The 16,766-nt window shown below is 48.6% G+C and overlaps 2 protein-coding genes across 4 annotated transcripts in view; both read right to left on the minus strand.

Annotated features, from left to right (window-relative positions):
• Window positions 1-11,674, minus strand: part of ANO2 (anoctamin 2) — a 299,540-nt gene extending 287,866 nt beyond the window's left edge. The window contains exon 1 of one of the 3 annotated variants that reach the window (XM_055085431.1): window positions 10,807-11,674. In XM_055085431.1, the coding sequence (XP_054941406.1) occupies window positions 10,807-10,828 (22 nt within the window). In that variant the 5' untranslated portion in view covers window positions 10,829-11,674. Of the gene's footprint in view, window positions 1-10,574 lie in introns of all 3 variants that reach the window. The other 2 variants (XM_055085428.1, XM_055085433.1) reach the window with 2 other exon arrangements.
• Window positions 11,675-14,335: 2,661 nt separating this feature from the next.
• VWF (von Willebrand factor) overlaps window positions 14,336-16,766 on the minus strand; it is a 162,290-nt gene continuing 159,859 nt past the window's right edge. Inside the window, exons 53-54 of the mRNA XM_028490937.2 lie at window positions 15,497-15,594; window positions 14,336-14,628 (exon numbers count right to left, since the gene is read on the minus strand). Coding sequence (XP_028346738.1) covers window positions 14,440-14,628; window positions 15,497-15,594 — 287 coding nt within the window. The 3' untranslated portion in view covers window positions 14,336-14,439. The remainder of the gene's footprint in view (window positions 14,629-15,496; window positions 15,595-16,766) is intronic.

The raw sequence follows: 16,766 nt of genomic DNA on the forward strand, positions 1-16,766 counted from the left end.
CGGGTTCGTGCCCCGGTCCGGGAAGATCCCACCTGCCGCGGAGCGGCTGGGCCCGTGAGCCATGGCCGCTGAGCCTGCGCGTCTGGAGCCTGTGCTCCGCAACGGGATAGGCCACGGCAGTGAGAGGCCCGCGTACCGCAAAAAAAAAAAAAAAAAAAAAAGAGCTAAAAGTTGGAATCTGAACAAGAACATATACAAGTGCTCTGCCTAAAGCTATAAGGAAAGGCTCCCCAGAATACACACCTTTTGAGATGCATCCAGAAAAGATAAGTAAGCATCTTCAAATGGGCAAGAGAGGAAAGGAGATCCCAGGGAGAAAGGCAATCATTTGTATGGTCCCTTGCAATCAGCCGCTGGGCCTGGCTGTTGCAGATGGTCAGCCACCTGAGAGCAAGGACTGCCTGCCTCTGCCTGCTCCTTCTCCACCCACATAGTCCCAAGAGGTGGCCAACTAGGTGGTGGGATTGGAGAGGCAAAGAAAGGATCCTTCTAGTTTATGGAACACACTTTTTAACGGGGCCTACAAGGCTCTTGACTATCGTTCCTGTCAGTCTTCCCAGAATCAATCATCTCCTGCCGGTCTCTACACACACACACACACACACACACACACACACACACACACCAGAAAGACTGAACCACCCGCAGCTTCTAGAAGGTGACCTGCTTTTTCTGATCTTTGGTCTTTGGAGTGGTTCTCCCTTCTGCCCCTAAACGTCTCTCCTAAATGCTCTACCCACCCCAAATCCCACTCTGTTAACATGCAGTGTTCACAAGTTATAATATTAAAGCAGGAGAGCAACATGGTTAGAATTACATCAGAAAGATCACTCTGGCTATGGTTAGGATAAATGCAATATCAGGGGAAGGATGGATGGACAGATGGATGGATGGTGGATGGATGGATGGATGGGGAGATGATTGGATGGATGGATGGATGGTGGATGGATGGATGGATGGAGAGATGATTGGATGGATGGATGGATGGTGGCTGGATGATTAGATGGATGGACCCCTAACACCTTCTCCACTACAGGTGACCCTTTATAACACTTTTATTTCACTGGTCACCCTGCTACTCAGAACCTTCATTGTGTTGGGGCTTACAAACAACTTGGCACGCAAAGACTTCCATATCTGGCTGTTACATATCTCTGCTCCCTAACTCATCCATCAGATAAGAACATTCCTTTTTAGCCAGACCTATCTCCAAACTAATTTTCTCTCGTGCCTTTGCTCACACAGTCACCCTTGCTTGGAATGTTCTCTCCACTTGTCTAAATCCCATCGAGCTAAAGTCCTATTCCTATACCAAGCCTTTTCTAACCACTTAGGGAAACCCTCAAGAAGTTCAGAAAATTTGCCTTTTATATCTTTGTATTCCTAGCACAGAACTCTGGATGCAATAGGGGCTCAGTAAACATCTGGAGGTAATAATGTGGGGAATGAGAGAATCGTTGCTTGTGAGTGAATTTTGGACAGAGTGGAGTCCCCTCTGAATTGAGCACAGACCTGCCCTAATCATTAGAACAACTACAACACTAACATGTGCCAGGCACTGTTCTGAGCGCTTTCCGTGTAATGACTCATTTGGTCTTCATGATAACTCTATGAGGTCGGTACTATTGTTGTCCCCTTTTTACTGATGAGAAAACAGGCATAGAGAGGTCAGGTAAGTTGCCCAAGGTCACCAGCTAGTAAGTGACGTACTCACAGCCCACACTTTTAACCAGGAGGCTCTACGGTACAAAAGGAAGAAGGACAGCCAAGACTGCTCCATAAGTCCCTTGCTGCCTGGACATTCCGAACATCCCTCACCTCTTTAAAGAGGACTTTTAACAAATAGCATTTACATTCAATGCTCAGATCCAAGGTCCTAAAAATGAAGACCAGGGACAAAAAAAAAAAGAATAAGAAATTCATTTCAGGAAGTACCTCCCTCCACAACAAAAACCACAGACCAGGACTTGGATAAGGTGCCCAGATGAAACCTACCCATCGGCAGCCCATCCTACACTGTGGTTTGGTGTGTGACTGATGAGACTGAGGTGTCAATGTCCCTCCCTCTGTGTCATGAGGACAGGACCCATCTACAACATAACTGGTCAAGGCTGTTCTGTTAGCTAGTTAATCATAACCTGTTTTGCAAGTACATTGACAGGAAAGAGCATGACGATGCAACTGTGAGCAAAACGTCCTCCTCCCCCCAGCCCTCTACACACCGACACACCCCACTTTCATGAGACTGACTGACTCTTCTCTTGGGTATACAGCCCTCATCCTCCTCCACCCACAAACAGCTCCCATCTCTGACCCTTCTCTTCCTCCTGGATGTAACCAAGACTGATGATCTCTTTCTTATCCCCTGCTCTCCAGAGAAAGTGGAACGGATTTCTGTTGCCCAAAATGAACTGGTTCTGAGGTTAATGCCCAAGACAGCTCTTCCAATCATAGCTCTCCACTGAACCTGCTGGAGCCTTCGGGTCTGGATGAGACACTGAGAGTTCTAGAGGGACTCAGCAGATGTGAGGGATATGGATGAACCTGAACTTTTTATAAATATCCCAAATACATTTACAGTCTATAGGAAATTGCTCAGAAATTTTCTCTCTGTTACAGCATTGTTAACAGATATGAGTAAATTCATATCATGTAGACAGACCTTCACCTGGTAGACTGTACTCTCCCTGAGGACAGGAATCGTGCCTGTCTTGTTCACCACTGAATCCTTAGCCCTAAACAGGGGGACTGGCAGGTAATCAGCTTTGGGAGCTGGGCAAGTGTTTCCCCATAGCTTTGGAAAAGGGAAGTCTAGACAGCAAGCGTCCTTTGGGATGATAACACCGTGTAGAATCTTGAAGAACTGTTCATGAAAACACTTGAGACACCCCCTAGGGTCTCCCATAATTACTGAGTGGGAATTTAAGGGGGATTGGAGATCCTGTAATAACTAGTGGTGGAAACACTTGGGAGATACATTTTTTTAATGGTCTCATAACTTCACCTCTACTAGGCTGCTGTCCTAGCCAAATACAGATTGCTCTCACTTAAGACCAGATGTGTCCTCATTGGACTATCAGTGAAGTTACAATCACCACATTCCAAAGGACAGAACCAGGAGAAGTTCTGGAAAGGGATAAACAGAAGCACCCAAGAGCTACTCTATGGGGAGGGTGGGGAGGAGCCGGCCATGGGAAGCCAGACGTAAAATACTAGGATCCAGCGATCAGTAAAAGCGAGGACAAATGGACGCAGAGGGTGGTTCTCAACCTTGGATGCACGCTGGAATCACCTATGAAAGTTAAAAGGTTGATGTCTGGTTCCACCTCGAGATCTGGACTTATTCGCCTGGGGCGTTCTATCGCGCCACCAGGGTTGAGACCATCGGTCTATAGAGTCACAGACAGAATCAAAAATGTGAGCACAGATCTAGTCACAGGTCCTAAAATGTTAGATGGAAGAAGCATCACCTAGAAAGTGAACAAGGGAAGCTTAGGACAAATAAAACGAAGGGCCACTTAGCACGGCGAAGGTAAATATTTAGATCTAGACCTGCCTTGACCTGGGTGTTAAAAATAAAAAGTTGGGTGCTACATGAACCTAGAAGCAAGGGAAGCGTGTCAATAGAGAAGGAAAAGCTCCATGCTTGGCACCCATGAGCTTGGCCCGCTGCAACAGCAGAGGTGTGTGCTTCTACCTGGGGTAGCACCCACCCGTGCAGCTTCAGTTTGGCTCCGTGACTTTTAAAGCATACATTAGAGCCTTGATCATAAAACCAGCTTGAGAATCAAAAGGGGTAGGAATGGGTCTATACATGCCAAGCAAAGGCAAATGCTAAATTTCATTAAACGTAGTTAACCTGTGCCTGAATGAGTTGATATACTTTACAGAAGAACTGGAGACACATCTACCTGCCATAACAAACAGGAAGGCAAGCATCTTCCTCTAAATTGACGACATAGATATGTGATTTTCCAGGAGGAGCATGGAGATAAGTATATAACACCATCATGATACAGCACACATTGATAAAGCAACTTTCTTAAAAGGTGGCCCTCAGGTAGAATGTTATCATTTCACCTAACTGCAGAGGATCATAGCCAAGTCCCATAACTAAATACCTTGGTTAAATCCTTCAAAATAAAATTGTTATTGAAAAAAAATTTAAATATGCAGCTGTATCTCTAGTTCATGTATTATTTTTATAATTTCTTTTTCTCTTTCCTTTAACCCAATGTATTCATTTCATAAAGGTGTGGACTTAAATTCTGCAAAGGATTGAGTTTCCCAAGGAGAAATTAAATTCAAACTCCGAGTCGCAAAGAATCAAATTGCTTGAGTTTCAAGGACCAGTGAAGTATATATTTCACATTTAAAGGAAGATTCACAGTACCTTCACCTGCTTTCTCTAACTCAAATAGCCAGATGTCACTTTTTTAATTTCTTAAATATTATTTTAAAAGAAACAACTGTGCAAATCAAAACTACAGTGAGCTACCACCTCACACTGGTCAGAAAGGCCATCATTAAAAAGTCTACAAATAACAAGTGCTGGAGAGGGTATGGAGAAAAGCGAACACTCCTATACTGTTTGTGGGAATGTAAATGGTGCAGCCACTGTGGAAAACAGTATGGAGGTTCCTTAAAAAACTAAAAATAAATTTACCATATGATCCAGCAATCCCACTCCTGGATAGATATCCAGAGAAAACTATAATTTGAAAAGATACATGCATCCCAATGTTCATAGCAGCACTATTTACAATAGCCAAGACATGGAAGCAACGTAAAGGTCCATCAACAGTGAATGGATAAAGATGTGGTCAATACACACACACACACACACACACACACACACACACACACACACACACAATGGAATATTACTCAGCCATAAAAAAGAACAAAATAATGCCATCTGCAGCAACATGGATGGACCTAGAGATTATCCTACTAAGTGAAGTAAGTCAGACAGAGAAAGACAAATATGATATGATATCACTTATATGTAGAATCTTTTAAAATGATATAAATGAACTTATTTACAAACAGAAACAGACTCACAGACATAGAAAACAAACTTATGGTTACCAAAGGGGAAAGCGGGTGGGGGAGGGATAAATTAGGAGTTTGAGATTAGCAGATACAAACTTCTATATATAAAATAGATAAACAACACGGTCCTACTGTATAGTACAGGGAACTACATTCAGTGTCCTGTGATAAACCATAATGGAAAAGGATACAAAAAAGAATATGTATATATATGTATACCTGAATCACTTTGCTGTACACCTGAATCTAACACAACATTGTAAATCAACTATACTTCAATTTTTAAAAAAGATAATAAAGAAGCAGCAGAATCTGTTGGTCACCTACTGTCACACCAGCTGACCATTCATGCATTCATTCATTCATTCATGCATTCACAAACCATTTAATAAGCATTCACCACATACCCTGTCCTGTCCTGGGTGCTGAAACTTGAAGATCTCAGAGCCTACTTGGGGAGACAAATGTCTAAATCTGTAACTTTAATACAGTATAGTAAGTGTGACTATACCACACCAAACTTACCTTTTTTTTTTTTTTTTTTTTGCGGTACGCGGGCCTCTCACCGCTGTACGAACCCGTGTCCCCTGCATCGCCAGGCGGACTCCCAACCACTGCGCCACCAGGGAAGCCCCAAACTTACCATTTTTGATAGGCCCCTATGACAGAGACTACAAGCTGCTTACCAAAATCCATGTCCTCCTCTTCTCCCTGAACACACAGCTAGACCATATTTCCTAGCCTCCCTCCCTTGTAACTAGATGTGGCCACGGGACTGAATTCCAGCCAGAGGAATGTGAGAAGAGTGATATGTGCTATTTCTAGGCCTGGCCCATAGCAACCTTCCATGCATGCTTCTGCGTGCTCCTCCACGTTCTTTCCCCGGCTCAGATAACTGGAATGGCAATTCTCAGGGCCACCTCGGAAGTCATAGTTGAAGCTGGAGGAGCCTCCATCACCCCGGGTCCCTGAAAAGCTTCCTGGAAAAGAGTCACCCCACCAACTTGTTCACCCACCCAGGCCTATCACTTTAACAAGAAGTAAACTCTTGTTGTGTTTTACTCCTTATTTTTTAGTCTATTCGTTAGAGCATCATCTGAGCATTACCTTAATAGAGTGCCCTTCATTATCAATGTGAATAATAATAAATAGAGCAGAGCATTACCCTAACACAGTACCCTTCATTAATGTGGACAATAAAAAATAACTCCACTTACAAGTGCAGTAATTCAGCCCAGGGAGATACCATCCACGTCAAATACCTGTACTTCACAGCCTTGCTCAAACTTCCCCCAACTTGACAGACTGGACAACCCCCTCACACATGTACACCCCACGCAGGGAGAGATTCTCAAAGGTAGGGACTGGATATCACCTTTGATGCTTACTGCAGCCTGGCACATAGTAGGTGCTCGAGGAAAGGGTGGATAAAAAATTGAGATGCTGAAAAGATGAGCCGAGAGGGATTTCTGGCCAATCAAATCTTCCGTGCTTTGTGGTATGGAATTCTGGAGTTTTGAGTGGGTAAAGAAGTTGAGAGGATTTGTCACCAGTATTATACAGTTTAATGATTTGTCATTAAACTGTATAATACATACAGTATAATACAACATTATACTCAATTATATTCCAATATAAAATAAAATTTGGAGTAAATCAATTATACTCCAATATAAAATAAAATTTTTAAAAAATGCTAAAGGATGTTCTTCACAAAGAAGGGAAATGATAACAGATAGAAACTTGGATAAGAATTACTCCTGGGACTTTCTGGCGGTCCAGTGGGTAAGACTCCAAGCTCCCAATGCAGGGGGCCCGGGTTCGACCGCTGGCCGGCAAACTAGACCCTGCGTTCCACAACTAAGAAGTCCACGTGCCACAACTAAGATCCAGTGCAGCCAAAATAAATAAATTAAAAGCACTGCACCTGATGGAAGAGTGCATCACTTTCTTACACAGGCGAGGAAAAGAGATTGTGAGCCATTGGTCAAAATGGACTATTAGCCTCTAAGTTTTCTATCTGCTGTAAGCCACAACTTTTCAAATTAGAGGTTTAACCCAATAGTTGGTTATCTAATGGTTTGAAAACGGCATTTTTTTTCAATATAATGGAATAGAATGGACCAGAAAAGAGTAAAACAGAAACACCTCTTTAAAAAAAAAAATCAGAAACAATATAATAAATGCCCACATGAAAAATAATACTCTTTCTGAAAAGCTATCAATGAAACGACAGCCCATTATGCTAGGCAATGTCTTATATGTCACACAAATACCACTGTGCCATTCTTCGTAAACTTTAATGTTAATGAACTAGTCTCCTTTTCTTAGGCAATGAGACCCACATAACTTACTCTCTCTTTTCCGTTCTGCCTGTCAGGAGGCTCATGGGTAAGTTTTCACTCAATTACAGGACCTATTCTTCTCTAGGTTTTGGTGCTATAATATGTTACTAATCTTTCATTATTTGGCATTTGCTGATTTATCCTTGATTTAAGTTTTATTGCATCTAGGTTTTCCTTTTTTGTAATTTGTTTGAAGATTAATAAATTAGAAATAGTTACTGACATAGGCAAGAATAAAAATGGATTAAAAAGGAGTTAGGAGGTTTCCCTGGTGGCGCAGCGGTTGAGAGTCCGCCTGCCGATGCAGGGGACACGGGCTCGTGCCCCGGTCCGGGAAGATCCCACATGCCGCGGAGCGGCTGGGCCCGTGAGCCACGGCCGCTGAGCCTGCGCGTCCGGAGCCTGTGCTCCGCAACGGGAGAGGCCACAACAGCGAGAGGCCCGCGTATTGAAAAAAAAAAAAAAAAGGAGTTAGGGTGAAGAATAATTACCAAAATATTAAAAACAGGTATATTTTATTTATTTGCATGTAATTCTTTTCACAATGGGCTTGTATCATTACTTTCTAATTTTTAAGCTATTTTAATTAGTTAATGATGAACAATCGGCTAGAAAGTGGGAATTATCCCTTGGGCAGTGAACCAGTCAGAAGATGCACGGGTGCCTTATACCTGTGCTTGCTACACAGAGAGAGGATCTGACCCTGGCTCCTTGTGAGAATTGCCATCCTTTCGTAATTTCAGCACAAGTTAACCTAGCTGGAGAGCTGTCAGCCAGACAGACTTATAAATTATTTCCTTAGAGTTTCTGGAGGAAGGGCAGGGCTGTCAGTAGGAGCCTAAGAAAGACCTCTCGTACATCTCGAGATACCTGAAGTGTGGACAGGGCTAATTTCTTTGGTTTGGTCTAAACAAGGCCAGGTTTGATCCTGCTTCCTCCTTCTCATGTCCAACAACAGTGGACGTGGTTGCTACGCTACCAGGGACCACTTAGGGCACCGAGAATCCCAACGGGCCACCGTGTGCCCTTGTTGCTCCTTGTAGCTCCAGCACCGTGTAGGGTATATCTGGCTCGGCAGGTGGGCTCTGAACTGATGTGAGCTGCAAGCACAGGTGCATGGTGCGCGGATCCATTGAAATGATCGTGAGCCAGGTTTGCTGGAGCACATCAGACGCTGGGCAAGTCCTCTGCCCGCAGTGGCTCAGTCTCTCCCACGTGTCTGTGAACCACAGATGTGGAACTCAGATAACCCGTGCTCATGAAGTCATGTCCCCGGTGGAGATCACAGAGGCACATTGCCTTAGGAGTTTGGTGATGACAACCTGCCTTCCTGGGCTGGATCCCACTAAGTAAACTAACCATGATGATTCCAGATTGGAAGTCGTGTCAAGGCAAGCCTTGCCTGGATTATGACCACAGCATCACCTACCAGCCTTGCAAAATTAGTAGCTCCCTAAAAGCCCCAGTTCCACCCACATTTCTCACCCACCCCTCCTTGTTGGTATCTACACTCCCTTCCAATGGCTTCTTAAGAACAGAACCAAAGCAACAAGGTGAGGTGGCGGGGAAATGAATTTGAATTCCAACTTTATCCTTCTCTGATGATTCGGTAGTTAACACAATGTAACAGACATATTTCTTAACCTCTCTGAACCTCAGGTTCCTTGTCAATGAAATGGACTTAACACTGACCCCCAGATTTTGGGGGCAGCAAAGCACGGTGTCTGGTATACAGGCGATGCTTGATAAATGTTACTCTTCCCTTTCTCTCTGAAAAGTCAGAAACGTATGGCCTGAGTCCCGTGATCTGGTTCACTCTCTCCCTCTCCCTCTCCCTCCAGGCACTGGGCTTCCCCCCTATTTTTTGGACAGCCCAAGCACATTGCTGCCATGGGGTCTTTCGCCACTACTGCCTTTGCTAGATCATTCTCCAGGTGTCCACATGGCTGGTTCTTTCCCTGAATGCAATCTCTGTTTACTCCTGTCCAACCACCTGCATACAAATAGAGACCGATTCTACTTTGTAGCTAGAGGCAAGATTTTCATCTCTAGTGGTCAAGTTTCTGTTCTCCGTGTGCTCTAGGAATCAGGTCCTCATTAAAGAAAATGAAAGACAAGCTCCACTTTAGTCCCCAGTGCCTCCGGCCCCCTAGCTGTGCCCTGTAGTGGAAGAGGGCAGGGAAGGGGCAGAGAGAAACTGGACAGAACCTGAGGCTGGTGTTTGGAACCCATCCCCATTCCTCACACAGCTTCCTCCATCAGCCAGCAAAGAGGCCCAGGACCCACGTAGAGGCAACCCAGACAGCGATGCAGGTGCCCTGAAAGGACCGTCTCAGGTCCTTGGCTCCCAAAATGATGGTGCGTGACAGGACACAGTGACGGAGAGATTGGGCCCTGGACACCCAGCAGCTGAGGCAGGGCTCTAATGTCCCGTCCCAAGCACAAAGCCCAGGCAAGTGCAGGGACCCGGACGGAGTTTCGTCATCCTCCAGAAGCGCCCTACCTTGTCTAAGATCTTCCCTCACCTGTCACCTGCCTTCGGGCTGAGACCCAACCTTGCTCAGTGGGAACTTCTCTCCTGGACCAGCATCCACATGGCCCCGGGGTGTCTCTCCACACCTGCTCACAAAGTCTCAGGACTGGCTGATGCCCACCTTCCAGTCCCTTCTGCCCACTGTTCATGCCAGTGAAGTGGGTACCCTGCCCCCGCCACTCCACGCCTCTCCCACGAACCACCAGAAACGAAATCCCTTTCCAAGCAAGGTCAACCCTGCCAAACACGTCTTTCTACTCAGGATCGTTTGGAGGTGCAGCAGGATCACATCCTGCTCCCCTAAACGCTGCCTCAATTTGCTTTTCCTCTAAAAAACAAGGCCCCAGGAAAGTCACGCCTGTGTTTCCCTGCACCCCGAGGTGGAAATGTCCTTCCTGGGGGTGGGTTTGGATAAGGGCTGAAGGAGACTTCCTGAAACTGTGAAGCTGCTCCAGGAATGCCAAAGTCCAATTGCAGGGGGTGAATCTGAACCTCCGTCCTCAGCAGATTGTTTCTGACTTACACCCTGGGTGTTTGCTTACCATTCAGATGCACTAAACTGAACACCCCCCACCCCGACTTAACAAGAAGATAAAGAGATAGGAATTGGTAATTCACCACCAAAAAGCCACTGCACCGACCTTCTGCCTCTCGTCCTACCTCTTCTCTCCTTGATTGGAAATGAGCTCCAGGAAAGTACTCAGGCATCCCTCGCCTTCCCCATCCTGGGAGAAAAGGATCAGCTCTGGAACCACCATTCCAGGTTCACTTGGGGTCACAAATCCCAAGGGGTAAGATGCCGTGTCCTTCACTCCCAGCCCCTCTGCCTTCTACAACTCGTCAGGACCAGGGTCCCCGGCAGGGGGGACTCACCGCTCAGCCCGGGGGTGGCCATGGTGCGGGCGCGCAGGGCAGGAAACCGGGACTGCCCCTCTGCTGGGGCTGCTCTGGCGTCTGCACCGGCTTATTCAGTCGCGGGACTAATTCCATCGCGGCTCAGCTCCGTCTGGACGTGCCCGCCCCAGCCTGCTGCCGCTGCCTCCTCCCCCACCCCTCGCCAGCGGCTACCGGGCCTCCCCGGAGCTGCGCCCTAGGCGCACCGGCGCTGGTCGCGCCACGTGGAGAAAGGAGCGCGTTCCCGTGGGCGGGCTGAGTCCGGGACACGCTCCGCTTAATGAAGCTGCGGGGCGAGGCAGTAAGACCGCTGCTCTCCCCACCCGGGGAGCTGCCTGCTAACCTGGTTCGGGTGTGAGCATTCAGCCGGATTACCTCGTGAACAGTCTGGCCGATTAGCTTCCAATCCCGCCCGGGAAGCCTGCTTCCCGCCGCCCTGGCCCTGATCGCCTGGGTAGCGGTGGGAGGCTCCCCCGCACACCTGCCTGCCCTCTACCCGCCACCAGCTGTCCCCACCTTTCTCTAGACTAAAAGGCGCAGGAGTGGAGGAATCGTGCCCCGGGGACAGGAAGAGGGGCTGCAAGAGGCAAGGGGGAGGGGCAGGTTTTAGCAAAGCCTCCCAGGGAGACGCTGGGACCAGTGGAGGAGGTGGATGGTGGAAGCTCCATCCCAGGAAAAAGAGGAGTTCCATCTCTCCGGAATGGCTTCGATACCTAGCCATGGGCGGGGGGATGGAAGAGAAGACCTCCAAAGGGCCATATTCTGGATGATGGAATCTACAATTCCAAGACGCCCCCAAGCGAGACAAGCGCGTTCATTCCAGGGACCCTGAAAATGAAAAGGGATTATGTTAACATTACATGTCAAGTAGGCTCTGAATGACCGCGGACTTTCCTATCTCCTGTGCTGATAAGGTGGGCTGGTGGGGATTGCTCCCCGCTTTACAGATGAGGAAACTGAGGCAGTAAAGGGGAGTCAGGGGCCGAGCACAAGGAAAACCAAAGGCAGTGCCAACCTGGGCTGCACCCTGGGCACCAGGAGCAACCACGGCTGATGTGGGTGTGGACTTGCTCCCCTCAGCACCCTTCTCAGAGCCTTCCCCAGAGGAATGACCTAACTCTAGTAACAGATCTATGAGGTAGTTACTGCCTGTGTGCCCATTTCACAGATCAGGAGACTGCGGTGTAAACGGTCAGGCACCGTGCCTCTGAGGACTGCCTGATCCAGAGTCTGTGCTCTAACACTTGGCTCCTGGCTGCTTGAGACAACGCCCTTCTCCATTCACTTCTGGGAACCCTTCTCTACGTGTTTTCAACGCCAAGAGGATTGGAAACCTTTCCACCACGGTGGTTCCTTATCCGTCCCCTCTCTTCTCTCCCTCCAGCACTTTTTTAGTCCCTTGGTCCCTGCCTACTCCTCCCTTGAGACGCCCCCTAAGACTCTGACTTTGGGGGCTGTCCCATCTGGTCTAAGGGGGACAAAAAAGAGACCTGAGACCAGAGGCAGACCCGCCCTGGAACACATGCCGAATGGGGACAGCTCCTGGCTCGTACCCCCACTACCAGTTTCTCCTTTTTACCCTACTTGCTGCATTTTTTTTAAATCAAAATATGCAATTTTTCTGACTCAGTTTTTTTCTTGGTAGTGAACTGTCCTTTCAGTAAATATGAGGAGAAGTCAGGCTATGGAGGCAGTTGGAAAGTTGACACCTTCTGCTGAAGAGGGAGACTCCCTGCTGAGTTTCTCTGTGGCCAGTGCCTGCAATGGCACCTCGGCCCCAGGTGGAGCAATAGGCGATCAGTCAGAAGAGAGACAGGTAATTCTCTGGCCCTGGATCTGGCTTCCTACAGAGCCCACAGAGGCACTCAAAGTTGGAGGCGGGGTGATGGATGGAGGATGACAGCCTTTGAATTATTGAGCAGTTATACATAAAACTTCTATCCATTCTTCCCTCCCTCTACCCAGCTAAACTCCCCACCGAAACGACTCAACACAACCCGTGCCATTTGCCTTTAATGTATCTTCCCTGGAGGTTCTTCCCCGGCAGTGACAGAAGCAGAAAGACCTAGAAATGCAGCCGTCACTGGTTCCTGTGAGAACAGGACCGAATCTGTCAGCACCAGGGACGTGCAGCTCTGATGGACCAGCTCAGGAGTTCTTGCCCAGGTGTCCAGGTACTTGGGTTCTGAACCTGACCCCGCCACCCAGCAGCTGTGTGACCCTTGGCGAGTCACTCAAGTTCTCTGAGCTGCTTTCATCCTCTGCAAAGGGGCAGGAGAGGGCAGTGGATGAGATAATGTCTAAGTCCTTTCCAGCTCCATCGTCCAGTACGTTCAATGAGTTGAGTCTCTCCTGGGTTAGAAGGATCTGGCATGAAAGTCGATCCTCCATCAGATTCCTGTCTCAGAGCCAGGACAGTTGCTTTATTCTCATGGGTGTGCTCTCCCCACCTAGAGTCTCTGCCATCTTGCCAGCATATACATGTAAGCTTTTTTCATACAAGTCTAAGAAAGATGATCTCTCCTTGAGAGTGACAGCAGTGGTTAGTGGTCCGGGGACCCGGTGAGGTCTGGCGTTACCTACACCTCTTCTGTCCACTAAAGGATCCTGGAGGGGGCCAGGCCTTGGCCTCCAGCATCCAGCCCGAAAGGCACTCTGCTCCCTCACCCCTCAGAACAAAGGAAATCCTCAATGCTCTGCCACTGACGGTAGGGACACTTAGGGCTCCCCTTTGGAGCTTGATTTCCCCGTTTTTCTTCTGGTCACTTTTTCCATTACTATAGAGCAATTCATAGTTACTCCCGGACTTTCTGGCTTACTTGACCCTCCCAACCGAGTGAGTGAGACTGACGTTCCTGGTTCCAGATGAGGAAGCTAAGGCTGGAAACCGCTAGGGGGCTTGCTGAGGCCGCACAGTCCGGCGAAGGCCATGGGTGGAGCCTGGGCCGCCCCCGAGTCTGGGGGTCCCCGGCCACGGCCACGCGTGTGCTGCGAGGGACCGCGTTCCCACACATGCCCAGCACCGCGATCCCAGCCCCCCGGCCCCCAGCCTCGCACCCTCCCACGGGGGCCACTGAGGGACACAGGCACCGGCTCAGCCGAGGGCTCAGAGAACCCCCTGCACACCCACTGGGGCTCCTTCCCCATCAAGTCAGACCCGCTGGCCAGAGCCCGGCGGGAGCCTGGCTCCAGGGCACCCCTCTGCTCTGCCCAGAAGCCCCTGGATTCAGAGACTGGAGACCCCAGTGTTCCAGAGCAAATCCCTTCTCCTTCAGCCACTGGGCTGTTTCCGAGGAGGCCTGGCGCTCACTTTCCCCTTCCCTCCCCGTGGAGGCTGAAATGCCACACTATCTCCCCGACGTGGGCGGTGCCTCCCGCAGACCCCGGGGCTCAAGTGTTTCCAGATGGAGCCTGTGCTCCCCCACCCCCCACCCCCTTCAGCACCAGCCCCAGAGCTCCAGCCCAGCCTACAATAGCCATCTCAGCCTAGGTGAACCATGAGCCTTTGGCAAGATGACAGATCGGCCTTTATTGTGGGCCCGGGCGAGCCCGGGAGCGGAGCGCGCATGCGCCGAGCCGGGGTTGCCAAGCGGTGGTGACGCGCGTAGCTCCTCACTGGCCGCATTTCCTGGGGGAGCACTTGCACTGCATGGCGTTGAGGACCACGCGGTGGATGACGGAGCCGTTGGCGCAGCGCAGGGGCACCTGCATGGGCTCTGTGCGTGTGGGCACGCAGCAGGCGCACTGGTCCTGCACGTCCTCTGCGTCGATGGAGTACAGGGCTTTGCTGGTGCATCTTCCCTACGGCGGGGCAGAGAGAGGCGGCCGTTGCGGGCGGTGGAGAGTCCCAGGGTGGGGAGGGCTCTGGGGCAGCCCACTTCCTCCACCTGCCCTCCTCCAATCAAGAAGGTCTGGCCTTGCCCGGAGAAACACAGGACGGCCAAACAAGGTGTAAAAGTCGCTCTTGGGAGGTCTGAAAGGCCTGTCCTAAAGGAACCGTCACACCCAAGCCCTCTCGCTGCAATTTCTATGCCTGTGTGATTGACCTTCAGGAAACATAGCTCCCATCTTCCATTAAGTAACTCTCCATTCTCTGCAAAGGACGTGTGGAATCATCGCTCAGTTTTTTTCTTCTAGGGTCAAAAGTTCCCATTTACTTCAATAAAACATTGGCTTTATAAAAAAATTTTAGGGACTTCCCTGGTGGCACACTGGTTAACAGTCCGCCTGCCAATGCAGGGGACACAGGTTCGAGCCCTGGTCTGGGAAGACCCCACATGCCGCGGAGCAACTAAGCCCGTGCGCCACAGCTACTGAGCCCGTGCTCTAGGGCCCGCGAGCCACAACTACTGAGCCCGCGAGCCACAACTACTGAAGCCCGTGCGCCTGGAGCCTGTGCTCTGCGACAAGAGAAGCCACCGCGGTGAGAAGCCCGCACACCGCAACGAACGGTAGCCCCCGCTCGCCGCAACTAGAGAAAGACCGCGTGCAGCAACGAAGACCCAACGCCGCCAAAAATAAATAAATAAAATAAATAATTAAAAAAATTTTAAAGGCTCCCAGTTCCTTCCACTTCTCCCCCCTGTGAATTTCCCAGATCCTTCGACCCTGTAACTAAAGAGACGTGTCCAAACAAAGAACCTGCCCCTCGCAGCCGAGGACCCCTTACCTGGCAGTAGTGAATGTCCACTTGCTCTTCAGACAGACAGTCTCCCACTTTGACGTACTGCAGCTTGGCAGTGATGTCCTTGCACTCGGGCTCCTCACCTACAGGACAGGTGAGAGATGGGACCTGTTCTTCCATACAACACTCTCCAGCCCAGTTCCCTCATTTACTGGAAATAGGTCAATTTCACAGTAACTGGATCACCAAAGCCAGCCATGGGGAGGGCAAGTCAGGGGTCCTGGTTCCCCTCAGCTTCTCCTGGCCCTTCATATTCAGATAGTTATCGCTGGGTTTCACTCGCTTAATGGCACAATTTCAATTGCAGGAGGAGCCTAGATTCACTGTGCTTTGGTGATGTCAATGGATAGGACTTACTTTTATGTAATTGTAGACTCTAAAAACCATAATGAATAAATAAGGAAACACAAGCTTTAAATACATTAAACAAGATGGACTTAATTGATATTTATAGGACATTCCATCCAAAAACAACAGAATACACTTTCTTCTCAAGTGCTCATGGAACATTCTCCAGGGTAGATCATATCTTGAGTCACAAATCAAGCCTTGGTAAATTTAAGAAAATTGAAATCGTATCAAGTATCTTTTCCGACCACAACACTATGACACTAGATGCCAATCACAGGGAAAAAAAAGAACTGTAAAAAATACAAACACATGGAGGCTAAATAATACATTATTACATAACCAAGAGATCACTGAAGAAATCAAAGAGGAAATCAAAAAATACCTAGAAACAAATGACAATGAAAACACGATGACCCAAAACCTATAGGATGCAGCAAAAGCAGTTCTAAAAGAGAAGTTTAGAGCAATACAATCCTACCTCAAGAAACAAGAAACAACTCAAATAAACAACCTAACCTTACACCTAAAGCAAGAAACAAGAAACAACTCAAATAAACAACCTAACCTTACACCTAAAGCAATTAGAGAAAGAAGAACAACCCCCCACCCCCGCAAAGTTAGCTGAAGGAAAGATCATAAAAATCTGATCAGAGGGCTTCCCTGGTGGCACAGTGGTTAAGAATCCGCCTGCCAATGCAGGGGACACGGGTTCAAGCCCTGGTCTGGGAGGATCCCGCATGCCACGGAGCAACTAAAAGAGATTACTACAAGCAACTCTACGCCAATAAACTCGGACAACCTGGAAGAAATGGACAAATTCTTAGATAAGCACAACCTTCCAACACTGAACCAGGAAGAAACAGAAAATATAAACAGACCAATCACAAGCACTGAAATTGAAACT

The sequence above is a fragment of the Physeter macrocephalus genome, chromosome 6 (genome assembly GCF_002837175.3).
Source record: "Physeter macrocephalus isolate SW-GA chromosome 6, ASM283717v5, whole genome shotgun sequence".
NCBI classification, from domain to species: Eukaryota; Metazoa; Chordata; class Mammalia; order Artiodactyla; family Physeteridae; genus Physeter; species Physeter macrocephalus.